The sequence below is a fragment of the Bos taurus genome, chromosome 14 (genome assembly GCF_002263795.3).
Source record: "Bos taurus isolate L1 Dominette 01449 registration number 42190680 breed Hereford chromosome 14, ARS-UCD2.0, whole genome shotgun sequence".
Classification (NCBI taxonomy): Eukaryota; Metazoa; Chordata; class Mammalia; order Artiodactyla; family Bovidae; genus Bos; species Bos taurus.
The window spans coordinates 26,888,009-26,915,458 of record NC_037341.1 but is presented as its reverse complement, the minus strand read 5'-3'; the positions used below and the strand labels follow the sequence as shown (position 1 = coordinate 26,915,458).

General features: G+C 42.0%; 1 protein-coding gene across 2 annotated transcripts in view; it reads right to left on the bottom strand.

The window, feature by feature from the left end:
- The window catches only part of CLVS1 (clavesin 1), a 175,607-nt gene that overhangs the window by 99,210 nt on the left and 48,947 nt on the right, over window positions 1–27,450 (bottom strand). For both annotated transcript variants that reach the window (XM_025001621.2, NM_001206009.1), the window contains one exon: window positions 9,694–9,868. In XM_025001621.2, the coding sequence (XP_024857389.1) occupies window positions 9,694–9,868 (175 nt within the window). The remainder of the gene's footprint in view (window positions 1–9,693; window positions 9,869–27,450) is intronic.

Here is a 27,450-nt window from a genome sequence, read left to right as displayed (position 1 = left end):
TCAAGACCATCCCCGAGAAAAAGAAATGCAAAAAGGCAAAATGGTTGTCTGAGGAGGCCTTAGAAAGATCTGAGAAAAGAAGAGAAGCTAAAGGCAAAGGAGAAAGGGAAAGATACACCCATTTGAGTGCAGAGTTCCAAAGAATAGCAAGGAGAGATAAGAAAGCCTTCCTACGTGATTAATGCAAAGAAATAGAGGAAAACAATAGAATGGGAAAGACTAGAGATCTCTTCAAGAAAATTGGAGATACCAAGGGAACATTTCTTGCAAAGATGAGCACAATAAAGGACAGAAATATTATGGACCTATCAGAAGCAGAAGATATTAAGAAGAGGTGGCAAGAATACACAGAACTATACAGAAAAGTTCTTCATGACCCAGATAACCACAATGGTGTGATCACTCATCTAGAGCCAGACATCCTGGAATGTCAAGTGTGCCTTAGGAAGCATCACTACAAACAAAGCTAGTGGAGATCTTAGATACCTTTGGGAGTCAGCTACTGAGTCAGAGGAAGGAGGGACCTCTGAGTAACTGGCAGTATTCTTTTTCTTAACCTGTTTTTGATTACTTAAATGTTTTCATTTTCTTAAAATTCACTTTGCTGCATGCTTACAATTTGGGTAGTTCTCTGGATGTATATTAACACATTAATAAAGAGTTTATTGTGTAAAAATTAGGCCCTTCTAAGTATAAAAACAAAATACTGCACTTTGAAAAATTATCTTTGGGCTAAAATGAGTTAATGATTCTTATTGGTTTCTTAACAACAAATACTTTCCTTTGATGTAAATGGAGACTGCACTTTATCAGCTATTCATTCTCACAAGTTCCACCTTCTCTTGTGAGATGCAACAAAAAGTCTGGGGTCTTTAGTTGGTCTCCAAGGCAACTAAAATCTTATTCAGAACTGATGTTTCACTGATTAATCCAGTCAATCTTTTGTGGGGTTTTGTGTTGTTTTTTTTAAGTGATGATATGTTATTCTCCTGCTCTGCTTCTTACCAAGGGCTGTACATGCTAAGTTGCTTTCAGTTGTGTCCAACTTTCTGTGACCCACGGACTGCAGCCCCTCAGGCTCCTCTGTCCATGGGATTCTCCAGGCAAGAATACTGGAGTGGGTTGCCATGCCGTCCTCCAGTGGATATTCTCGACCCAGGGCTCGAACCCTCATCTCTTACATCTCCTGCTCTGGCCGGCGGGTTCTTTACCGCTAGTGCCACTTGGGAAAACCAAGGGCTGTTGAGAGGATCAAATTAGGCACTGGGTGACGATGGTTTAAGTGCCAGACTAACAGTAAGTATCATCATCACCACCACCATCATCATCACCAGGTTTGATTGTGTTTAACCTAGAGCAGAGATAATGAGCTTCTTCAAGATGCTGTCTCACCCTATGGTTATTCTCCTTATTTCTTGTACCATGAACACTAGACTGTCCCCCAATTTAGCTAGAATACCCAGGTCAGGGAGTGTGTGTGTGTACTCAGTCATGTCTGACTCTTTGATACCCCCTGGACTGTAACCCTCCAGGCTTCCTATCCATGGGCTTTCCCAGGCAAGAATGCTGGAGTGGGTTGCCATTTCCTCCTCCAGGGAATCTTCCTGATCCAGGGATTGAAACCATGTCTCCTGTGTCTCCTGCATTGGCAGGCATGTTCTTTACCACTGAGCCACTTGGGAAGCCCAGGATGTGTGGCAGACTTGCTGTTTACAATCTACAGTGAAAGGAACCATCATCAATCAGTGCCAGCATTCTTTTTTTCCTGAGCTGTATTTCAGTTGTTTAGATTTAGTATATGAGGGAAAGCCTGTTTATCCATCCCTGACATAAGCACTAAGGCTATTTCGATGAAGGTAAAGTTATAGATTTGCAGCACTGGGTGATAAAAAAAGTGTTGTAAGAATGGTGTAGACCAGTGTTGTCAAGGGCTTATTCTCTCCCACACCTGCCTGCTTCTGTCTTCACCATCTTATTGGTTGGCACCATCCCTACCCTTCACCCAGGCTGCACACCCAAGCTTCATCATGGACTCTTCCATCTTCACTTTCCATTCTCAAGCATCCAACAACCAATCACTGCCTTACTTGACTTCCTATGTAGTTGTCAAAATCTTTTGGTCACTCCTACTTTAACCTCTTACTTCTTACTTGAATGATCGCAGTTGTCTTTTATTTGGTTCCCCACCTTTGACTCTTCCCTGCTCATACCTGCCAAATTGATCCCATGAGAAGCATCAGTCTGTATTGTCATCCTGCTTCAAGATGGCCCTCAACACCTGCAGAAAGAGACCAAGCTCCTTAGCATGGCACAGGGGCACACAGGCTCCTTGCCTGGTCCTGGTGCATGCCAGGATTAGGAACTTGATTCTGTTTCTTTCTCTCTTATTGACTGAGGTCTTGCCTCTGTGATCTTGCCTCTGGTTGGCTCGGTGGTAAAGAATCCATCTGCCAATGCCGGAGACACAGGTTTGATACCTCAGTTGGGAAGACCCCCTGGAGGAGGGCATGGCAACCCACTCCAGTATTCTTGCATGGGAAATCCCATGGACAGAGGAGCCTGGAGGGCTACAGTCTATGGGGTCGTAAAGAGTTGGACATGACTTAATGACTAAACAACAAAAACAACTTGCCCCTGTATTTTTGCCCATAATACCTTCTTTGCCTGAAATTTCTCCCAGCCTGCTTTCACTTGGCTCTTCCGCACTCACCTGTTAAGAATCAGTCAAGATGCAGCTTTACCCAAGAGGCCATTCCTAACTCCCCCTGCCTGAACTGGGATTGTATTAACCTGGTGTGTGTATCTCCATTCTTGCACATGCAACATCGTTTTCATCATTTGTTTATAGAGCTGCCTCTCCTCTGAATGATGGCTTGCTGAGAGTAGGGACAGCATCTGTTTATTTGTGACTGACTCAAAGTCAAGTCTTAGTAACGGTTTCTTGAATGGATGAATCCAGGCATTGGCCAGGTCTATAATGCATGGGAGTCCAGAAAAACCATTTATCAACAACATGCCAGGGATAGACCTGTTTAATTGGAACTGTTTTAAATGGGCCATCCTATCTGCCATCAGCATCACCGGAGTGTCATTACCTCTAATCATCTTCCTGAGTTTAATGGATACTTAACAAGGTAGCACATTACAGGGGACATTTTATTCCTCTAATATTTCTGTAATAACATATTCTACTATTGCAAACTCAGGATTGTAGCTTTGTGGCCTGGGAAGGTAAAGGGTAGTTTGTTTAGAGGAAATTGTTCGTCAGGCATCCCTGGAGTGTTCAGAATGAATTAAGAACCTTCTTGGCAAAATATATACAAAATACCTTCCTTCTTCCATTTATTAATATTCTTTAATATGTGGAAAGTGTAAGAATCGATCAAAGACTGTAAATGTTACTGATAAAAGAGTCCTGATGAAAAGACGTGAAGTTCAACCTCATTAATCACTCAACTATAGAGGCTTTGGGAGCAGACTCTGGTAATGATTCAAGAGATCGCAACATGTAAACAGAAAGAAAAGGCACCTCATGTGCCACTGTCTGAACAGGTGACACCAAACTGGACCCAAGTCATTGACTGAGGTGAGAAGGGAGCACCCTTGTTTGGGTCCAGTGAACAGCTGCTGCTGCTGCCGCTGCTGTTGCTGCTGTTGCTGCTGCTGTTGCTGCTAAGTCGCTTCAGTCGTGTCCGACTCTGTGCAACCCCATACACGGCAGCCCACCAGGCTCCCTGTCCCTGGGATTCTCCAGGCAAGAACACTGGAGTGGGTTGCCATTTCCTTAGTGAAAAGTGAAAGTGAAGTCGCTCAGTCGTGTCCGACCCTCAGCGACCCCATGGACTGCAGCCTTCCAAGCTCCTCCATCCATGGGATTTTCCAGGCAAGAGTACTGGAGTGGAGTTCCATTGCCTTCTCCGCCAGTGAACAGCTGGTGAGATCTAATTTCAAACTTTCAAAAGTTGAGGCAACAGAGAAAGAATTTGCCTGCCAATGCATGAGACACAGGAGATTTGGGTTCAATCCCTGGGTTAGGAAGATCCCCTGGAGAAGGAAATGGCAACCCTCTCCAGTATTCTTGCCTGGGAAATCCCATGGACAGAGAAGCCTGGCGGGCTACAATCTGTGGCCCAGGCACTTTTCATGCACTATTTAATTTCTACCATAAACCAGTGAGGTAGTTCTGTTTTACCACCACATCTTTACAGACAACAAAAACTAGAGCTGATAGAGATAAACCCTAAGGCCTGAGGTCTTTGGGTAGCAGAGCCAGGACTAAAGTCCAAATAGTTGGACTCTACTCTCACCTGCGTTGTCTGGTTGTACCACCAGCAGCAGCACCTGGGAACGTGTTTGAAGTGTAAGCTTATGGACTGTGCTCCAGACCTATGGAATCAGAGACTGGGAATAGGAACAAGGGATGTGGGTTGTAACAGACCCTCCAGGGGAGTCTGCATTTATGGGTGAGATCCATCACGTTACACTGCCATACCGGCTAGTAGAGCAGTGCTTCTCCAAAGTTCATTTGTATGCAGAACTTGAAATGCAGACTGATTTAGTAAGTGTGGGGGTAGTGCCTGAGGCTCCACATTTCTGACTAGCTCCTGGTGATGCTGAGACTGGTGGTTTGCAAACTTTGCATGATAGAATGTAAGCTTCAGGAAGCCAGGTTGCTTTGTTCTCCACTATCAACCAGTTTAGGAGAATACCTGACCCACATTTTCTGTTGAACGAATACACCATGAATCAGTGGGCCTGCATGTCTGAGTCATAGATGGTTGATTGGGTGTGAATCTACTACTAACTTGAAATGCATCTTCCCAACCAGCCTTTCCAAAAATATGATCACCTCCTGCCGTTCATTTACCCTCAGGAACTGTCATGTTTTCCAGTGACTTTATGAATGTTTTACTGTTCTAGTCTTCCAAGTGAATAGGGCACTTTGGATTCCCCAAAGACAAGTGAATGCATTGTGTGTTTTGGAAAAGGGATGGAAAAGTAGGATATGAGAGGAGCAGGATGTGGGAAGGAGGCAAGAGAGGATGGATGAAGGTTGGAAACAGTTTCATGAAAAGGGCTTCCAAGGAGATGAATGGTTCGCAGCTGAGCCTCTGAGCATTGCTCCCAATCCCTTCCCACCTTTGGGTTAAGAGTTGGAAAAGCAACGGACTTCCTTTTCCACTCCTTTCCCGGAGTTTGTTCAAACTCATGTCCATTGAGTTGATGATGCCACCCAACCATCTCATCCTCTGTCATCCCCTTCTCCTCTTGCCCTCAGTCTTTCCTAGCATCAAGGTCTTTTCCATTGAGTTGGCTTTTCCCACCAGGTGGCCAAAGTATTGGAGCTTCAGCTTCAGCATCAGTCCTTCCAATGAATATTCACAACTGATTTCCTTTAGAATTGACTGGCTTGATCTCCTTGCTGTCCAAGGGACTCTGAAGAGTCTTCTCCAGCACCACAATTTGAAAGTGAAGCATCAGTTCTTTGGCCCTCAGCCTTCTTTATGGTTCAACTCTCACATGGGAGAGTTTAAATAAAAGTTGATGTAAATATTATAAAGCCATTTTTAACAAAACAACAACAAAAGTCATACCACAAACCTTGAACTGGAATGAAGAGTTAATGAGTTGATAAAGTGCTCGATTGGGCAGACAAAAATAACATAAGCACAGAAATGAGAGGAAAAAAAAAAAAAAAAGACTGCTTTCTAAATCTCTGGTGAGTCAGAAGTAAGCTTCTGTAAATCTTTAACAACATCTGGGTCCTTAGGGAACCAAATATTTTGTAAATAGCCTATAACTCTTGCTTAGTAAAACACTTCGGCACAGTCAATTCTTTAAGTATCTGGGTTGGCTGAACATTGATATATGCTGTCTGTTGATTGTAATGGTTGGGCAGCAGTGATTTATAAGAAATGATTCCAAAAATTGATTTTGGAAACATTGCAAAACTCAAGAACAGGACTTCAGCTTGTTGCTCTTTCTGCCAGAATTTCCCTGCAGAATAATGCTCTGCTATATTAAAATGGTGGCACAAATATTACTTTGTTTGGTTAAAATTTAAACAGGTTGTAATGAATAGATACGATGGCTCTTTTAGACATTACTTACCACATTTAAGAGATGAAACAGCAGAATAAGAGAAAATGACTTCCAGGCATTCTCAAAATTAGTATTTTAACTAAAGTTATTTTGAACTAATATTCACAGACTATGTAGCTGGGACAACTTAATATTCTAAACAATGACATATCCCATTGTTCTAAAAGAAGGAACATATACAATATATATTATTAGAATTTCATGACTGGCTGATCCAGGGTTAATTTGATGTAGAAAATCTGATGATCCCTTAAAGAGTAGTCTTCTACATGAATATTATTATAACTCATTAATTTGGCCTATAAAATGCATAACCAAAGTTCTATGCACATGCCTTTTTCTTTGAATGATTGAGTGTAATTGCACTTTTATTTACTAAAACTTTATTTTCTAGAGCAGTTTTACATTCACAGCAAAATTGACTGGAAGGGACAGAGATTTCCCATATCCTCTGCTCCCACATATGCGTAGCCTCCCTCATTATCGTCAGTCCCCGTCAGAGTTGTACATCATTACAACTGATGAACCTACGTTGACACATCATAATCACGCAAAGCCCATCATTTACATTGTGTCTCACTTTTGGTGGACACTCTGCACATTTGGACAAGTGTGTAATCATAAGTATCAATCATTATGGTATCATACATCCTTGTGTTGTGCCTGTTCTTCCCTCCCCACCCCTGCCCACAATCATGTGATTTTATCCTTCATTTTGTTAATGTGGTGTATCACATTGATTAACTTGTGGATATTGAACTATCCTTGCTTCCCTGGAATACATCCCAATGATCATGATGAATTATCATTTAATGTATTGTTGAATTCAATTTGCTAATACTTTTTTGAGGATTTTTGCATCTACATTTATCAGGGATATTGACCTCTAATTTTCTTTCTCTCTTTTTCTTTTAATAATGTCTTTGGTTTTGGTAATGCTGGCCTTGTAGAATGAGTTTGGAGGTGTTCTCTCTTCAGTTTTTTGGAATAGTTTGAGAAGGATAGGTATTAACTCTTCTTTAAATGTTTGGTAGAATTCCTCTGCCTGTCTACAAGACACACAAACCTCTTTGGGCCTTTCTGAAGGTGTAGCAGTAAAAGGAACAACAGCAACCTCTCATCTCTCACTGACTTTTTCTTTCTCCAGTAAAGTTGATGCCTTCACCCATCCCAGAAGTGGTGTGGAATTTATCTTGAATTTTCATGGTTGGCATATGGAGGCCCGTATGGGCTCTTCCTTGTACAATAGCATGACCACAAAGGCATGAATTCTGCTTCCTACCAGTTCGGACATTTTGAAATGCCCAAAGGAATTATTGGTTGCAGTGTGCATGGAAACAACTGCTGCAGAGAAAAAAGTTCCCTGGGAGAGCTGGAAGAGAGGTGACCATGGCATCTGAATGTCCACAGAGCCTGAGAGAGGATGGCCTGGAGTAAGAAGTTGCCAGTGGCTGGCCAGAGATGGCCACCAAGTGTGGGGCAGGAACCCAGCCAACACTGTTAGGACAGGAAGCCCATATCCTGGACAGAGCCACGCCCAAGCTCAGCTTCTTCAGGGACCACTGACTTTCTTCTCTTGGAAAAATTGCACCTTTCTATCTCAGGTATTTAGGGTCTGGGAAGGCAGAATTTGCAGAAAAAGCTGCATCCCAATCCAGAGCCTGATTGGCATGATGCTGTCCCCCAGTCAAGGGAGTTTACGTTGCTCAGTGACAGAAGGGTCCAGGTCTTTGCTCTGAGAGATGATGGGAGGAAGTACCGGTTCTCCACTCTGACCCTGTCCTTGTGCGTCTCCCCTTCTCCCAGCAGAGGCTCTTCTTTAGCCAGAGCTATGGAACATTGTGGAATGCATCCCTGGTACATGACAAGAGAAGGCCCAGGTAGACTTGCCTTGCCCCACAAAAGGTCATCTAGTATTTCTTGTAAAATACCTTACAAATGTAGGTACAGCTCTATGTTTTAAAACACACTTACATGCATTAACTCAGTAAGACCCACATCAGCCTAGAGAAGTTGGCAGGGGACATGTTATATAATCCACACCATTTCCAGAAAGAAAAATTGGAACACAGGGTTGGAAAAAGTACATTTTCTTCCTGATTTATGAAAAAAATATTATAATTACATAGAACTTGAATCACAGCTATTTACACATGTAATGAATTGTCTCTTTTTAGAAAGATAAAAATGCATGAAGCTTGTACTACCACAGAAAATCCCGAAGATATGGCCAGTGTAATTATAGGGTATGAAATAAACCTTGCAGCTTACTTTAAAACTCCCTTTGATAAAAAGCTTTAGAGAGAGAGAGAGATCAGATGTTCAGAGGCTTAGAAGAGAGGACGGTGGAGAAAAAGGGAGCTAGGAGAAAATGATTGGCAGTAAAGGACAGAAAAGTCTGTGATTGAGATTTTTAGGGCAAGGCAGGATACACTGTAATCTAGAAATGCAAAAACAACTTTAAAAATGTGCCGCCAACACACTGCATGATGTAGCTGCCCAGGACCACTTGGCATTCTTGGAACAGTGTGTACTTGCCCCTGTTCTGAAACAGGAAACCCTTTCAACAAAATAAGATCAATTCAATAAACATAAATTCATCAGAAGCCTAACAAGTGCTACGTATTTGCCAGAAGCCTAATGTAAATCAGCCACAGTTTAAAAAGCAGGTGCATCAATTACTCATTACACTGGAGTAGGATAGGGGATTGAAATGGATTTCCTAGTCTTGTATTTTGAAGAGCTCGAGTACTGGCTGCCTGATCTGAGAATTAACAGGTATTTTTGCTGTCTACATAGCTGCATGTAACTGCAGTCTATTGGGAGGGGAGTCACTCCATTGAGTCAATCTTCCTACAGAATGAAGAATGGGTATGAGTTTCTTCTGTGCTGGTTCTGAATCTCCCTGTATGCCTTTTCTTTTGTATTGTAATGTGTTACCACAAAGTTAAGCAGCATTGCCCCTCTGACTTAGTTTTCACACAATCATTGGTCCTTCAAGCAGAAGGGACCCCAGGGATGGACTCCCCTAACCTCTACCCAGTACAAAAGCCCCTTTCCCAAAGTCCTAATGACTGGTCATACAAACAGAAGTAGAGTTCTGCCTGCTTCCTTTATCTGCCCAGGAGTGATAGCCTTTAGTATACACACCTTGGCATATAGCACTTGGGGAAGTAAGGACCCACCAGGCACATTTTCCTGTGCAAAGATGCTCCCAGAAACCCTGAAAAGCTTCCATGCCACCGCACTGTAAGAGCACTCTCATAAAGCAGATGTTTTTTAGCTTTAATTTTTGTGAACTCTCAGATGAATTTGGCTAAACATCCCCAAGCTTTCTTCATAATTGCTACGGTAGGTAATTTGTACCCGTGGAAACCGTAATTTAGAGCTGTTAATGAAAATGGAGTCTAATTTAAAAACAACAACAACATCTAAACTGAGGCTGGGATAAAAATAGAGTTCTCACAGGTGGATTTTTATCAAAGTTTTCTTTTACCTTTCTCAAAGACAAATATCACTTTAGTTGCAATAAGAAAAGAGCACATGGTCACATACAGTCTTGGAAGGTATTAGTACATTCAGTGAACTTACCTGCAACCCTTCGATGGCTAGTTTGAGGATTGAAGGTGTCAGCTTGGAGGCTTGTTTGAAGGAGAAATTACTCCAGTCTATAATTAAAATGAAACCATTTATCTGAAGCTCCGGATCTTCAATAAGGACTTCCAGTGACAGCAGGATGGCCCGGAGGATGTCTGTGAAGGAGTTCCTGCAGCCAAAGCAGAAAGAGGCAGAGCGTGAATATCAGCAGATGATAGAACTCGGCCTGTGGAGCCCTGGCCAGCTCACTCTGCTCCTTGAGCCCGGGCTGCAGGGCAACACCGGTGTCCTCTACCCAAAGTGACTGGGAATACAGTGACCAAACATACATACAATGGAATACACTCGGCCGTGAAAAGGAAATTGGGTCATTTGTCGTGATGTGGATGGACCTAGAGCCTGTCATACACAGTGAAGTAAGTCAGAAAAAGAAAAACAAATACCGTATATTAACGCATGAAAATGGTGCATGAAACTGATGAACCTATTTGCAGGGCAGGAATAGACGCAGCCACAGAGAATGGACTGTGGACACGGCTCAGGAAGGGGAGGGTGGGATGAACTGAGAGAGTAGCACTGACATATGTACACTGCTGCTGCTAAGTCACTTCAGTCGTGTCCGACTCTGTGTGACCCCATAGACGGCAGCCCACGAGGCTCCCCTGTCCCTAGGATTCTCCAGGCAAGAACATATGTACACTACCGTGTGTAAAACGGATAGCTAGTGGGAAGCTGCTGTACAGCACAGGAGCTCAGCTCAGTGCTCTGTGATGACTCAGAGGGGCGAGGCTCCAGAGGGCAGGGATATATGTATGCATATAGTTGATTCACTTTGTTGTACAGCAGAAACTAATGCAACATTGTAAAGCAATTATTCTCCAATAATAAAATTTAAAAAAGAAGAAAGAATAAAGTCTATTCACCACCACCATCCCCCCAGATAAATAAACTTCATAGGAACAATACACTGAGAATCACAGGATGGAACCTCCCTTTGATCTGACTGCACCTGTAGTCCAAACTTTATGAGGTGTCTCTCTTTTGTGTTTCCACGAATCTCTGTTTTCTGCTTCCAGTGCAATGCTGATTGCATTTCATTGAAATGCGTCTCTTACTTTTCTCTCCATCCTGGGCCATGATTGTAGTTGTGTCCCCAAAACCTACTTACTTAATGAATATTGCTGAGCAAATGAGGTAAGACCTTCGTCAGAGGCACTTGTTTTGATTAAACCTCTTATTCCTTTTGTACGTTGAATATCTTGCTCAAAATGTAAAAAAAAAAAAAAAAACCCATGTGATCCATGCTATTTTGTAGGCTCAATTCATGGATAGAGAAAAATAAAGCTTGAAGAGTCATTTATTTTCATTGAAGGTTTGCAGTGTGATTCAGGAAGGAGTCTGCTTGGAGTACATTGGTAACTATGACAACAGGGAGACCTGACTACAGACTGGAGTTACAGTTCTCTAGCACTGCGTGTGTTCTTCCACATCATATATTCTCAGTCACCAGTTGATTTTTGTTTTAAATAATTTCCAGATACAAAGAAATGATGGCAGATTTTGCTAATTCTCCAAACAAATTATTTGTGCTAAAAATTCAAGACCATAAAGGATCTCTAAATTCAGTGGGTTTTAATTTTTTTGAAAAATATAAGACTGGATGTTAAGTGATGGCAAAATCTATTCCTTCAGTCTATCATTAAAATCAGAAACTGTGGGGCTTTGCACAAAAGTGGTAAAGAATCTACCTGCCAATGCAGGAGACACAGGAGACATGGATTCAGTCCCTGGGTTGAGAAGATCCTCTAGAATAGGAAACAGCACCCACTCTAGGATTCTTGCTTGGAAATTTCCACAGGCAGAGGCACCTAGTGGCTGCAGTCCACAGGGCTGCAAAGAGTCTGACTCAACTGAGCGACTGAGCACATCCACTGTGAAACCAAGTGAAATGATCAGATTCCTGAACATTTCAATCTGATTCAAATTCTAATCAAATCTAATGATTGCAGATTATTAAATTATTATATTGCAGATTATTAAATCAGAAAATATGTAATCAAATATGGAGTTCAGTTCAGTTCAGTTCAGTCGCTCAGTCGTGTCCGACTATTTGTGACCCCATGAATCGCAGCACGCCAGGCCTCCCTGTCCATCACCAGCTCCCAGAGTTCACTCAAGCTCACATCCATCGAGTCAGTGATGCCATCCAGCCATCTCATCCTCTGTCGTCCCCTTCTCCTCCTGCCCCCAATCCCTCCCAGCATCAGAGTCTTTTCCAATGAGTCAATTCTTCGCATGAGGTGGCCAAAGTACTGGAGTTTCAGCTTTAGCATCATTCCTTCCAAGAAATCCCAGGGCTGATCTCCTTCAGAACGGACTGGTTGGATCTCCTTGCAGTCCAAGGGACTCTCAAGAGTCTTCTCCAACACCACAGTTCAAAAGCATCAATTCTTCGGTGCTCAGCCTTCTTCACAGTCCAACTCTCACATCCATACATGACCACAGGAAAAACCATAGCCTTGACTAGATGGACCTTTGTTGGCAAAATAATATATCTGCTTTTGAATATGCTATCTAGGTGGGTCATAACTTTCCTTCAAAGGAGTAAACATCTTTTAATTTCATGGCTGCAGTCACCATCTGCAGTGATTTTGGAGCCCAAAAAATAAAGTCTGACACTGTTTCCACTGTTTCCCCATCTATTTCCCATGAAGCGATGGGACCAGATGCCATGATCTTCGTTTTCTGAATGTTGAGCTTTAAGCCAACTTTTTCACTCTCCTCTTTCACTTTCATCAACAGGCTTTTTAGTTCCTCTTCATTTTCTGCCATAAAGGTTGTGTTATCTGCATATCTGAGGTTATTGATATTTCTCCCAGCAATCTTGATTCCAGCTTGTGCTTCTTCCATCCCAGCATTTCTCATGATGTACTCTGCATAGAAGTTAAATAAACAGGGTGACAATATACAGCCTTGATGTACTCCTTTTCCTATTTGGAACCAATCTGTTGTTCCATGTCCAGTTCTAACTGTTGCTTCCTGACCTGCATACAAATTTCTCAAGAGGCAGGTCAGGTGGTCTGGTATTCCCATCTCTTTCAGAATTTTCCACAGTTTATTGTGATCCACACAGTCAAAGGCTTTGTCATAGTCAATAAAGCAGAAATAGATATTTTTCTGGAACTCTTTTGCTTTTTCGATGATCCATGGAATTAATAGATACAGACTACTATACATAAAATAGATTCACATCAAGGATCTTACTGTATAGCACAAAGAATTATACCCATTATCTTGTCATAATCTATAATGGAATATAATCTGCAAAAAAATCCCCAAACCATGTCACTATGCTGTACAACTGAAATTAACATAATATTGTAAATCATCTATACGTAAATAAAACAAAAACAAACAAAAAACTAGCAAACCAGCAAAAATTTGCTGAATGGCTATTATAAGCTGAGAGCTCTGCTTAATACTTGAAGTTAAGAAATAGTATGTCATATTTCTACTTTCAAAGATCCCTTAATTTAATTGTGGTCGGGTAAGAGATTAGAAACATGAGTTGAAAGAGATCAATAAAATTTGAGTAATCCGGAATTTATAGAGGAATGAAAGCTTGGGATAATCCCTGAAGGGTAAATTGGATTTTGGATAAGAGGGAAAAGGAACAAGCATTTCAGGAAATAAGAGTGACATGTGAAAAATACAGGTAGCAGCCCATTTTGTGTCTGTACAGTTCTTACTAAAAATGTCTTCCTTATATCAAGCAAAACTTTTCCTCCCCCAAATCTGACCACTGAGTGTTCCGCTACTAAAAACAACCCCTCAGGTCCTTCTGTTGTTGTTGTTTAGTCATTAAGTCGTTTCCAACTCTTTGTGACCCCATGGACTGTAGCCCACCAGTCCACCTATGTCCAACCCACCTCTGTCCAAGAGATTTCCCAGGCAAGAATACCAGAGTGGGTTGCCATTTCCTCCTCTAGAGGATCTGCCAGACCCAGGGCTTGAACCCGAGTCTCCTGCATTGGCAGGCAGATTCTTTACCACTGAGCTACCTGGGAAGCCCCAGGTCCTCCTCTACCACACACTAAATTATCTAAACGTGGTGGTTGTAATGTGCCATATAATCTCTGGATTGAAAAAAATTAATAACTTTAACCATTTCTCATAGGAATTGGTGTTTGATACTGTTCTCATCATTATCGTCTTCTTTTAGATATAGTCTCTTCTAAATTTTAGAGATGTCAAATTCCTATTAATGTAGGGTAAGTTTTCATTGGCTTTGATTTTTTTTTTTTTTTTTTGCATTCGTATCATATATGATCTAAAGACCCAAGTCTTTAGAGATACTGCCTTGTATTGGAAAGAAACATTGATTTAAGTGGAGCATAGACCAAAGGTTGTGACAGGCAGTTCCACAGGAAAATGTGGAGATGCCCAGTGGTAAACTGCAGATGACCATTAGGGAATTCGAGAGTCTGATCCTGGATTAGCTTTTTTAGAAAGAGTGCATGCATGGAGAGAATGAGGAAATTTAGGAAAGCTAAGCCTTTTTGTGAAGCTTACATGCAGTACTGAGGTTGAAGAAAAAGGGTTAAGGGGAAAAAAAATGTGAGTGGATCACAATACTAATGTGTTTTTTAAAAGGGGGAGAGGATAGTGTTTCAGGAAGTAAGGATATAATAGGTTGCATTACTGATTCCAATTCTTCACTTACCTGAGCATCCACCCACTAGCTTGTGGTTGACCTCATTGATAATAAAGTGTATTTCTTGCCCTTTGGCCATGTGACTTGCTTTAACTGATTGTATGTGACAGAAATGACTGTGTACCACTTCCAGGCCTAGCTCTTAAAGACCTCAGATGTTATTTGTTCTCTTACTTTTTGCCATTGCCATGGAAAAAAAGATGCCACAGCTAGATTCCTAGACTGACAAGAAGGATGACTCCCTAGCCCCCTAGCACATCTTCAAAAGAAGCAGAGCCACCCAGCTGACCTCAGCCTAGATAAACTTTAGCTGCCCCACAGAAGTGTGAGCAGCAATAAACGATTGCTTTTTTAAGCCGCTAAGTTTGAGAATGGTTTGTTACAAATTAACAGCTACTCAATATCAGACAGTAGGTAGTTAACCAAGTCAAATGCAGCAGAAATATGAAGGAGAATTATTATATTTGACAGGAAGTAGATCTTTGGAGAGTTTTTTAAGACAGCCCTTCTCATTGAATAGTGAAAATAAATATTATTGATTATGAAGATTTTTAGCCAATCACTTAAGTGCTATCTCATTTTCAGTTCAGTTCGGTTCAGTCACTCAGTCATGTCTGACTCTTTGTGATCCCATGGACTACAGCATGCCAGGCCTCCCTGTCAATCACCAACTCCATGAGTTTACTCATACTCGTGTCCATTGAGTTTGTGATGCCATCCAATCATCTCATCCTATGTCATCCCCTTCTCCTCCTCCCTTAAATTTTTCCTAGCATTGGGGTCTTTTCAAATGAGTCAGTTCTTCATACCAGGTGGACAAAGTATTGGAGTTTCAGCTTCAGCATCAGTCCTTCCAATGAATATTCAAGACTGATTTCCTTTAGGATTGACTGGTTGGATCTCCTTGCAGTCCAAGGGACTCTCAAGAGTCTTCTCCAACACCACAGTTCAAAAGCATCAATTCTTTGGTGGTCAGCTTTCTTCACAGTCCAACTCTCACATCCATACATGACCACTGGAAAAACCATAGCCTTGACTAGACGGACCTTTGTTGGCAAAGTAATGTCTCTACTTTTAAATATGCTACCTAGGTTGGTCATAACTTTCCTTCCAAGGAGTAAACATCTTTTAATTTCATGGCTGCAGTCACCGTCTGCAGTGATTTTGGAGCCCAGAAAAATAAAGTCTGACACTGTTTCCACTGTTTCATCATCTATTTGCCGTGAAGTGATGGGACCAGATGCCATGATCTTAGTTTTCTCATTTTACTCCTCTGTAAATGAGAGCTAGCACCACTTCCATTACATATCCACTTGTATTCATTCCCAAGAAAACACTGAATCATGGAAATCTGAAAACTATTTTATACATTTTCAAGACCAGAACATTTATAATAATGAATGCAGAATTATTATACTTACAGGGTGATCCCAGGAGAGAAGCAAAATAATTTTGGAATTCACTGTACTTTCCAAATGTTTGAATACTTCATTTTTCTAGAGGAACTGGGTGGGCAGCAAAAAGTTGAATAGAATGTGTCTCAGGTCATGAGGCTTTATCCCCGTTGAGGGGTGTGACTCCCCATATCTTCATTGATTATTAGCTTGAATTCCTTACTTCTTTGCTTCTTCATATGGATTTCCTCATCTTTTCCCTGTTTCTTATTCATCTTATTCTCTTTGAGTTGTGAAATCCTCTCAGCTTTTTGTAATTTCAAATGTACTTTATATAGTTACTCCACCCCCAAGGGGGTGGAACATAGCGCCTCATTCCTGAAGTGTGGGCTGAGCACAGTGACTTTTATTTCAAAGAGTACAGTGTGGAATGGGAGAAAGAGTGACTTTACAGGAGAACCCAAACACACACTTCCTAAGCCAGGTGGCTGGTATCAACAACAACAGAGATAAATCATATTGATTACCCTTGATATGGTGATGAAAACCACATTCTACCTCTGTGATCTTACTCCCCTGCCCCAGATTAATTAAGAAGAATGTGCATGCTCAGTTGGGCAGTCATGTCTGACTCTTTGTGACCCTGTGGACTGTAGTCCGCCAGGCTGCTCTGTCCATGGGATTTTTCAGGCAAGAAGACTGGAGTGGGTTGTCATTTCCTCATCCTAAGGATCTTCCTGACCCTGGGACTGAACCCATGTCTCCTGTGTCTCCTACATTGCAGTTGGATTCTGTACCTGCTGAACCATCACTAAAGCCCAAGTTAAGCATGAAGATGAGAGATTGTTTCTTTAGACCAGTCTTAACAGGCTTATCCATCTCAGGATATAGACACAAGAATGCAAAATGTTCAAATCCATTATTAAAAATGAAACTGAATCTAAAGTTCTTGAATTCCAATGTGCCAGGGTTCTTTCTTATTAGTGTTTCTGTGGTGAGCAAGTGTATAAATGTTCTATGTGTGTGTATGCATATGTGTGTGTGTGTGTGTGTGTGTGTGTGTCTGGGTGTACACACAATGAATTCATCTTTAGAGTTGCCTCCATTGAAGATTTTTGTTTTAAATGAAAAGATGGTTTGAATAAATAAAACCAGTATTTTATTACATTTGGTCCAAGTGCTTCTAAATCCTCCCCAAGAACTGAAGAGAATGAAATTAACATCAGATGCATCTATCTGCTCACCTAAACAGCTAATGAAATTTCGTATCACTCAGTGTTTTATTTTAAAAGTTTTGAAGTACTTAGAACTGGATAAGGAGCCAGGAAGGCATTTATTCAAAGGTATGACAAAATTTCACTTTATGGCAGATGTAAAAGATAAAAGGATATTATTTTTATATTTCAGATAGAAATGGAAACTAAAAGAAGACATTAAAAAAATACATATATGGGAAGCAATGAAGCATAGTCATTAGAAGCATAGGGTTTGGAGTTAGCAGACTTTGATTCAAATCTTGGCTATTCTGTATAAACTTAACAAGTGATTTTGTCTCTCTGAGTTTAGTTTTCTCATCTCTAAAAAGAGCTTGATAGCACCTCCCTCCCTGGTAATGATAACTTGAGATAATGTACACAAAGCCATGGCAGAGCAACTGACTCATTCTAGTCCATAGAATGAGCTGATGATGGTCATGTTGGCATTCATTATTATGTAAATGAATATGATATCAAGTGGAAAGTAATAGGAATTTCAGAGTGCTTCAGCTTTATAAGAAGAGATCACCTGTGGCTGGGACGTTTGGGAACATTTTCCATTGGGCTATAATGGAAGGAAAGTTTGGACTCTGGACATAGAAGGGAAAGGGCAGAAGGGGCCACGTGAATAGTAAGTTCTGGGAGCATAGAGCCTATTGTCTTGGGGGCAACAGCAAGTTTGCCTGTGCCTTTGGGACAAGTGAAAAGGAATGTAGAAATATGGTTAGAGTTGTGATCCATCTTCATTCTGCTTGCTGGGAGAGCTACTGGCTGTTTATGCAGAGGTTGTAAGTTTGTACTTTAGGAAGATTTGAACTGGTGACAGGGATTATGTGGTTTGGAGCTAGGAGACTAGAGACACAGAGTCCAATTAAAGGGAGCCATGTGCAGCATAGTAAGTGAGAGTGGAATGGAAATGATAGAGAAATGAGAAGAGCCATGAAATTAAAACATGCTTGCTCCTTGGAAAAAAAGCTATGACCAACCTAGACAATGTATTAAAAAAGCAAGACATTACTTGCCAACAAAGGTCTGTCTAGTCAAAGCTATGGTTTTTCCAGTAGTTATATATGGATGTGGGAGAAGGCAATGGCACCCCACTCCAGTGCTCTTGCCTAGAAAATCCCATGGACGGAGGAGCCTGGTGGGCTGCAGTCCATGGGGTCGCTACAAGTCAGATATGACTGAGCGACTTCACTTTCATTCTTCACTTTCATACATTGGAGAGGGAAATGGCAACCCACTCCAGAATTCTTGCCTGGAGAATCCCAGGGACAGGGGAGCCTGGTGGGCTGCCGTCTATGGGGTCGCACAGAGCCGGACACGACTGAAGTGACTTAGCAGCAACATACATGGATGTGAGAGTTGGACCATAAAGAAAGCTGAGTGCCGAAGAAATGATGTTTTCAAACCTTTTGGTGTTGGAGAAGACTCTTGAGAGTCCCACGGACAGCAAGGAGATCCAACCAGTCCATCCTAAAGGAAATCAGTCCTGAATATTCATTGAAAGGACTGATGCTGAAGCTGAAGCTCCAACACTTTGGCCACCTGATGCAAAGAACTGACCATTGGAAAAGACCCTGATGGTGGGAAAGATTGAAGGCAGGAGGAGAGGGGGATGACAGAGGATGAGATGGTTGGATGGCATCACTGACTTGATGGACATGAGTTTGAGCAAGCTCCGGGAATTGGTGATGGACAGGGAGGCCTAGTGTGCTGCAGTCAGTGGGGTTGCAAAGAGTCAGACGCAACTGAGCAACAGAACTGAGCTGAACTGATGAGGGACAGTACCCAGAATTTAGTTACAGATTAGATATAGAGGTAAAGAGAGGAAAGGCAGTTATACCAGTACAGGCAAAAGGAGCTCTACTGGGTAGGAAGTGAGTCAGAGCTGCTGTAGTTGTTTCTAGTTCTTACATAGTAAGAACCAGCACCCAAGAAAGCAACACACAGTATTATCATTAGTATTAATATGACTTGACCTTGGGGCTGTCAAGGGGGTGCCTAGAAGTGCATGGTTGTATGGGGTCTGAATTCCTGCCACATGAGTGATGAAATATCACCCGAAGTAGAATCATGTCTGCAAGAAAGAACATTTCCTTTTCTCTTCAAAAGAGGACAGCCTGTGAGCTCCAGCAGGGCTGGAAGTGTGCATTATTTGTTTTTGAACCCCTGTAAATCACTGGTACCTACACATAGTAGATGTTCAGTAATGATTCTTACTAAAAGAATGAAGGCAAATGTTAAACCAACCCATTCTCTTTCTCTGTCTCTGCTCAGTCACATCCGACTCTTTGAGACCCCACAGGCTGTAGCCTGCTGGGCTCCTCTGTCCATGGGATTTTCCAGAGAAGAATACTGGATTGGGTTGTCATTTCCTTCTCTAGGGGATCTTCTTGACCTAGGGATCGAATGCAGGTTTCCTATGTCTCCTGCATTGCAGGAGGATTCTTTACCTGCTGAGCCATTGGGGAAGCCCTCAATCAAGCCACTGGAAACTGCAACATGCTGAAAATAGTCAAAACCCGCTTTGGAAGCACCAGTGGGTAAATTTTCTTCCTCTGCAATGCCTCTCATGCTCATTGTTAGAAGTAGTGATGTCACATGTATGTCCTTAAGTCCTTTTTCCATCATGGCTCATATTTTATAAAATAATATGCTACTAAGTACTGTGGGGTACAAGAATGGGAGGGGCTTCCCGGGTGGTCCATTGGTTAAGAATCCACCTCGCAGTGCAGGGGACACCAGTTCAGTCCCTGGTCTGGGAAGATTCCACATGCCATGGGACAGCTAAGCCTGAGCACCACAACTGCTGAAGCCCGTGTGCCCTAGAGCCTCTACTATACAACAAGAGAAACCACTGCAATGGGAAGCTCTCATACCGCTACTAGAGAGTATCCTCTGCTCACTGCAACCACAGAAAACCCTCATGTGGCAGCAAAGATCCAGCGCAGCCAAAAAGAAATAATTAAAATTATTTTTTAAAAAGAATGGAAAAGAAAACTAAGCCTTAAGATTAATTTTGATTTAAGAGAGGGCCATGACTGCATTCACCTAGTGTGGGCAATAAGTGAATTACAGTCTTGAACAGTTAATAATAAATGCTAGATGGATGCTTACAGATAGGAAGTCTGGTATACCACAAGATTCTTAGTCCATTGGGAAAGAATTGATCCCAAAATACCACTTTAAGACAGCCTGAAATGCAAGCATGGAAGAGGTTTATTTCATTAGCTCTCTAGATGGGGATTGGGCCGGCATCCATAGGGAGCAGCAGCCACAGAAGGAAGAAACCACTCTGATGGAAGTGAGCTATGAGCATTCCATCTATTACTAAATGACTATGAAAAATTAATTTCATGCTTGTCTATTCTGGTAACTCCTTTGGCTGAGGAGCTTCAGAAAAGTAAAAGCTAGGAAGAGTCTCCAAAATGCAAAAGAGCACTTAATACTAGACATGGAGCTTTGTCTGTACCAGCTTAAATGCAAGGTCTCCTCTGATGTGGGTGGATGGCTGTGAATGGATACATTTCTCTTACTTACAATGGAATTCAGTTGACATTTATAGATCTCCCATGGAGTTCATGGTAATATACTAGCCACTGCTTGAAATGGAATATTCTTTCCTCTGTCTGGCTCTTAGAGCCATAACATCACTTTCAAGATAAGACATTGGACAATAAGGTGAGGAGGCATTTTAGGAAAATATGCATCCCGTGGTACTACATGGCCTTGAATGATTTTGCCCTCCTGAGGTCCTTCCTTCTGGGTGATATGCTGCAATCACTCTTGCAATCAAGAGATTCCTTTTTGAAATCATAAACTCTGATAATAGTGTGTAAGACAGTTCGAATTAAATAGTGCATTACCAAAACAACTCTATAGATGTTACGTTTCATGGAAGGTACACCTGTGACTTGAGTTGAAAGTATACAGCATCTCATAATTTTAATTAATTCATAAAATTGCCCATCTCTAACAAAAACTCCAAACCTCTGTACTTAATAAAGAGATCAATATATCCTGGCAGGAAAGCAAGAGAAGTCCCAAGGCTTAAAACCAAGAGAAGTCCAAAGACTCTAAAATTAGTTGTCTATAACTGGGAGTCTCAGCCCTGAAAAACATGGGTACTTTACATCAGAAGCTTTATTAGAGACTGATTGAATTTAGAGAGGCTGCAATTGCATTGAAGTTTTCAAAGTTGGTTTTTTCCCTTTTGAAAATTCTAGCCTTCTTAATCATACGCTTTTGAAACAACAAGCAATCAAGTGCATGAAAGATTAAAAGGATAGAGCTACAGGAAATCATTATATAATGGAAAGGAAAGGCTTATTTTCATAGATGTTATATTCGGGATAGCTTTATAATCAACTCTGACAGAAATACCACTTGTTGGCTGATTTCCAGATAGATATCTCTCTATCTGGCTATCACACTTCCACTTTTCAACCTTCTCAAGACACCTCAAGGGCATTGGATTCTCAGAGAGAGATAAGGTTCCCATGACCATCACAGCTCTCAGCCTCAGGAAGACCCTTTACCACTATTAACACCATCTCTGAGTTTTGGCTCCAATAAGGTAAATTTCCTAGGAAGAATTTTTGATCTTGATCAACTCCTATAATGTGATGGCTCACAAACTGCAGTAACAATAAGCAGTTTGGTCATCCTTCTGAAGCTGGAATAAACATATTTTGTGTCCAGAGGGGACAAGCCTTTTGCAGACCCCACGTGCTAGTCTTCCAGAACTGAACACGTGCTTCACTTCAGCAGAAAAATCCCATTTTGAAAAGGTTTCAGAAGATAGATGGGACCTGAGTGATTTACCTATGATATTTACTTGACAGGACCAGACATATCAGAATAGAGTTGTGGGGATTCCTAGAGTTCTCCCAGAGAGGGCCCCCCTGCACATTCCCTGGGCCCCAGCCCAGTCCAACTGACGTGGGTCATGGAGCCACCATAGGAGTTTCCCTGGTTCAAATGGTAAAGAAGCTGCTCAAATGGCAAAGAAGCTGCCTGTAATGCAGGAGATGTGGGGTTCGATCCCTGGGTTGGGAAGATTGTCTGGAGAAGGAAATGGCAACCCACTCCAGTATTCTTGCCTGGGAAATCCAATGGACAGAGGAGCTGGCAGGCTGCAGTTCATGGGGTCACAAAGAGTCAGACATGACTTGGTGACTAAACACACACACACTGGAGGCGAAAGAGTGGCAAACCCTCTCCCTGAACTCTCTTCACAGACCAGTGGCTCCTCACTAAGCCTGGTGAAGACGCAGGCTCGTATTTTCATCCTGCTGATTTCTGGGAATCAGAAGCAAAACAAAAGGTAAGTTTTGAAATGTTCAGAGGCTCCACATATTAATAGTTCATTGAACAGCATTAAAACCAACACAGGGCCTGGCTGACTTTTCCTGGCTGAGGGACAGTGTGCTTGGAGGGTTAATTTTACTCTGTAAGGGAACCTTACTCATGGAAGCTCTGACACTTCTCTAGGGAATTATTTTATGGAGGTGGTTAAAGGCAACATTGGTTTCCTTTACTTAATTACATCACAGATTATCACTTGGCAATTCTCTAAGCAATTAGAGCCGGTGGTTATTATTTATTGCTGCCACTTAACGGTAGCTACACTGCAGGAGATACTGTAAAACATCAACATACATTTATCTTCAATGTAAGTCCAAAATATCCTGCTCTGAATAGCAGAAGAAAATTTGGAAAATGCAATGCATATGTATGTAGACACATAATTTATGTATTTAAAATACTCACACAAAGAGAAAGTACATTTTAGGACTTGGGATTTTGCTGTAGGAGGATTTCATTGACTATCTTTATCTTAACAAAATATCAGAGATTATAAGGGACTGCTTAGAAATATCAGCAGTTTAATTTCCAGAGTAAAGCATTTAAATGCCCAGGCTCTGGAAAGTTTTATCTCAACATTTCCCTCTTGCTTTGATCCTTGTCTGCTACAAATTAATGAGTTATTACCCATTCCTCTTCTATTAGTCAAGGCACAAGGAGGATATTTCTAGTTCTGGCTCATAAGAACATTCCCAGAGGAAAGAGCTGGAAGTTTCTATCTCCTTTAATCACATGCAGCAGTATGGGGTGGTATTTGCCCACCAGGGCTTCCTTGGTGGCTTCTGCAGGAGACTCAGGTTCGATCCCTGGGTGGGGAAGATCCCCTGAAAGAGTATGGCAACCCACTCCAATATTATTGCCTGGGAAATTCCATGGACAGAGGAGGGTGGTGGGCAAAGATCCATGGGGTACAAAGAGTCGGACATGACTGAAGTGACTTAGCACGTCACAGCGTACTTTACAGTAGTGTATAGAGGACAGTAGTCCAGTGTCTTTATTTCAAGCCCAGGATGTCCAGAAGCAAGCCTAAAAGCAGCAGTGACGTAGCTGGTACTACTGTTCTTCTCAAGGCACTGCCATGTGTAAGACTGAAAACATTTTCTTTACTTTTTCTTTGTTTTTTGCAGATCATTTGTGTGAGAAGTGTTATAAACCAATTGCAGTACAGTACTATATAGCTGGTTGTGTTAGTTCGGGACTTAGGCTAACTTTGTTGGACTTACAAACAAATTGGACTTAAATGCACTCTCAGAACAGAACTCGTTTGTAGTTAGAGGACTTACTGTATTGATGAAACCCCCACCTTGACCAAACCGCTTCTTTCTGGAACAGATGAGGACATGCATTCATTCCCTACCAACCCCTTCATGCAGCCTAAACTTTTCTAGAAATTTCCATCTGCCCACTGTGGCAGCCCACCAGGCAAGCAGTGCTCCATTTCCATTTGGCTGCACAGGCAGACAGACGGGAGAAAGCCTTCACAAAAAATTACAGATGCCCCGTAGCTTTGCTACCGTCACTGCCACGTGGACCAGGAATCTCTCAGCTTCGTTTCCCCTACTCAGCACGGTGATGGCTTTGTTCACTTTTGCTTTACCTTCGATATCAATGCATATAAATAAAAACAATAAGAGGAGGGTAAAGAAGAATATGCATTTTCTAAGCTGTCTGAGGACTGACAATTGTTTGTATGTGTGTGTACTTCTAACAAGACGGCTGATTACACCATTAGCTTATCTTCAGAGCAATAAAAACTACCATTCAGGAACCAAAAGTGTACTAACGGCTTATTGAAGTCATTCACTCCCGCAATGCATTAGCATCGTACTTTACCATAAGGAGAAAAGCGTGTTCCGATACAACATCAGACACTGCCACATACACAGGCTTGCAGGAGACATAGCTCACTTGGGAAATAGAAGAAGTAAAGAAAACGTATCAAGTGAGGGATGCTAAATGAAGCATGGCCTCCTGATTTCTCTTCCATGGTCAGAAACCCTATGGAGAAGGATTAGGGGAAGCCACAGTTTAATGCGATTTTTGTTCATTTACTACCCCACAGACATATTAGTCTATACAGCAGATAAAGTTAAATCTTTCTTAAAACATTTCTTGACTGGCAAAAAGACCAGGTGCCTCAATGATGCAGTTCGGAGATTATCTCCATGCGGCGTAAAAGACACAGGCAGTGTCATACACACCTGTGTTGTGTTTGGAACTTGCTAAAAGGCCAGAAGTGTTTCATTTAACCTCACCAACTGGTGATTCATCCATTGTGAAAGTTTAACTTATGGAGGCTAATTCTTTGTTTTTTTTAAAGAAATATTATAGAAAAGCCTGTCTATTTTTCACTAGTGTTCTAGGGGAAAACATTTTGCATATATCTGAGGTCTATCTTCACTTTCACTTTTCACTTTCATGCATTGGAGAAGGAAATGGCAACCCACTCCAGTTTTCTTGCCTGGAGAATCCCAGGGACGGCAGAGCCTGGTGGGCTGCCATCTATGGGGTCGCACAGAGTTGGACACTACTGAAGTGACTTAGCAGCAGCAGCAGAAGTCTATCTTAATATTTTTACACCTATGTTTTTTTTTTAAGAATTTTTTTTAAGTCTTTATTGAATTTGTTACAATATCGCTTCTGTTTTATGTTTTGGTTTTTTGGCCTCGAGGCATGTGGGATCTCAGCTCACTCACCAGGGATAGAACCTGCACCCCCAGCATTGGAAGGCAAAGTGTTACCACTGGATTGCCAGGGAAGTCCTAGCTCTTGCTTTTAGAAGTGCATGTCCCCCACATGCTCTGTGATCTTTTTGAGTGAACTTCGGTCTGTCAGAGCATCTAGTGTGGGGCACTCATGTGAAGTGTCTTGAGCAGTGCAATGTCAGCCTAGTCTTTGCTTTGAGAATAAAAATTAAAATGCAAGTGCAATTTTATCATAATTTTCATAAGGGTTATTGTCAGTAATGGAAAAAATACAATTATAAGAATTATAATAAAAAATGTGGTTGATAAGTGTATGGGGCACATGCATGCATTCTAAGTTGCTTCAGTCATGTCTGACTCTTTGTGACCCCATGGACTGTAGCCCGCCAGGCTCCTCTTTCCAGAGAATTCTCCAAGCAAGAATACTGGAGTGGGTTGCCATGCCCTCCTTCACAGGAATCTCCCTGACCCAGGGATTGAGCCCGTGTCTCTCATGTCTCCTGCATTGGCAGTCTTTACCACTAGCACCACTTAGGAAGCCGGTGGCGCACATAGTCTTGAAAAACAAAGTGGATCTTGCTTCATCCTGGCTCTGGTATGTGACTGTCAGGCGCATTGCTCTTGTGCAGCAATGCACTCTTTAATATAGGTTAATAAAAGGATTTGTTTTTATTCAAAAACCTTCAATATGATCGGTTAGAAAATTACAACTAAAGAGACACTGCACAGGAGCAGATGAGCAATTCTAAGCCAACAAAATACACACCTGCCTTTTGATAACAGTGGGTCACACAGATGCAGATGTAATTTTCCATATTATCCATTTCATATGGTACTCTTTCATTCTTTCTAGGATAGCACTTTTTCTTAAGTAGTTCAGACCCCAAATGATATGCCTTTTGCAAAACTTCAATTTAAGCAGGAGAAAAAAAGATGAGTGCTTATGAAAATATGTCTTGTGGATAAAAAGTCAAGGCAAATATTGGAACCAAGGAACATATTAAAGCTGGTTGTTCAACAAAGGAAGAAGCATCTCAGATCCTATTGGATATTCATTTATTCATTCATTTATGGAGAACCCCTGTGTATGACCTGATGCTTGACTCTAGAACAGCTGAGATAGAAGGCCAGCTGCACATTCTATGGTCTGTACTGCAAGATGCCAGAATTGGGGGGAAGAGAGGAGATTGCTGTGGGGTCAAAGAGGAGGCAGAGGTTTACCAGCAGAGCTAGTTTGCTCCGTTTCCTGGAATCAGAGTCTAACCCCACTAGCATATGCTGAGCTCTATGCTCCACCTGGTCCTACTGAATTAAAGAGATTAATCTTTCGCTGTGCCCTGGATGGTCCTTGGGACGTGTGGCCGTAGCGGTTTATGTTGGAAGCTCTGGAGCCCGACAGCAGGGTTGAATGTTGTATCTGAATTTATCATCTTGACTTGGCCAAGCTTGTTGTTTTTTCATTTCTCTGTGACTCGAGTTCCTTATCTGTATCATCAGAAGGAGAATGCCAAATTCCTAGGATTTAGGTGAGAGAATTAGCTTTGAAAAGATGCACTAAATATTACCCATTTTTTCAGCAAAGGGTAACTGAATTCTGTGTGCTGTGCATTATACCTGATGCAGGTACAATAGAATTGAAGGTAGTACATCTTTGGCTTGCAAGTTGACCATTCAGGGGACCGAGAAGAAAACCAAACAGTAGGTCTCTCATAGTAAGTGCAGTGGTGAACAGGATGCCAAGCAAGGCGGGCAGGTAGTCCAGGGAGCTTGGTGTAGTGCAGGTGTTGGCAGTACATGCTGACACCAGACTTCAATGGCCAAGTCACAGAGGAGCTAAGACCTCCCCATGTTGAGTCTGAGGCAGAGTCCTCTCCTCTTAGCAGGACTCTGGTCTGCTCTCTTCACTCTCCTCCCACCAGGCCAGTGATGCTATCAGAAGAGCCCTGAGCTCCCTTCTGGTTGGGGAGGAGAGTTCTTTCCCCTCTACAAGGGGCAGAATGGAGTCAGGGTGAGACCTGGGCATGAGGAAGAGGGTGCTAATAAGTGGAGCCCACTGGACATGCCAAGGAGGAAAGACAAGTGCAGTCCAGTTCACCACTGAAGCTAACAGAGTTAATGACCACCTGACACTTTCATTAAAAATACCCCTTAAGAATCTGGGGTTTGGGGAGGTGGGTAACTGAAGGTTGGGGACTTCCCTGGTGGCTCAGAGGTAAAGAATCCAGCTGCAACATAGGAGCCATAGGAGATGCAAGTTTGATCCCTGGGTTGGGACGATCCCCTGGAAATGGGCATGGCAACCCACTCCAGTA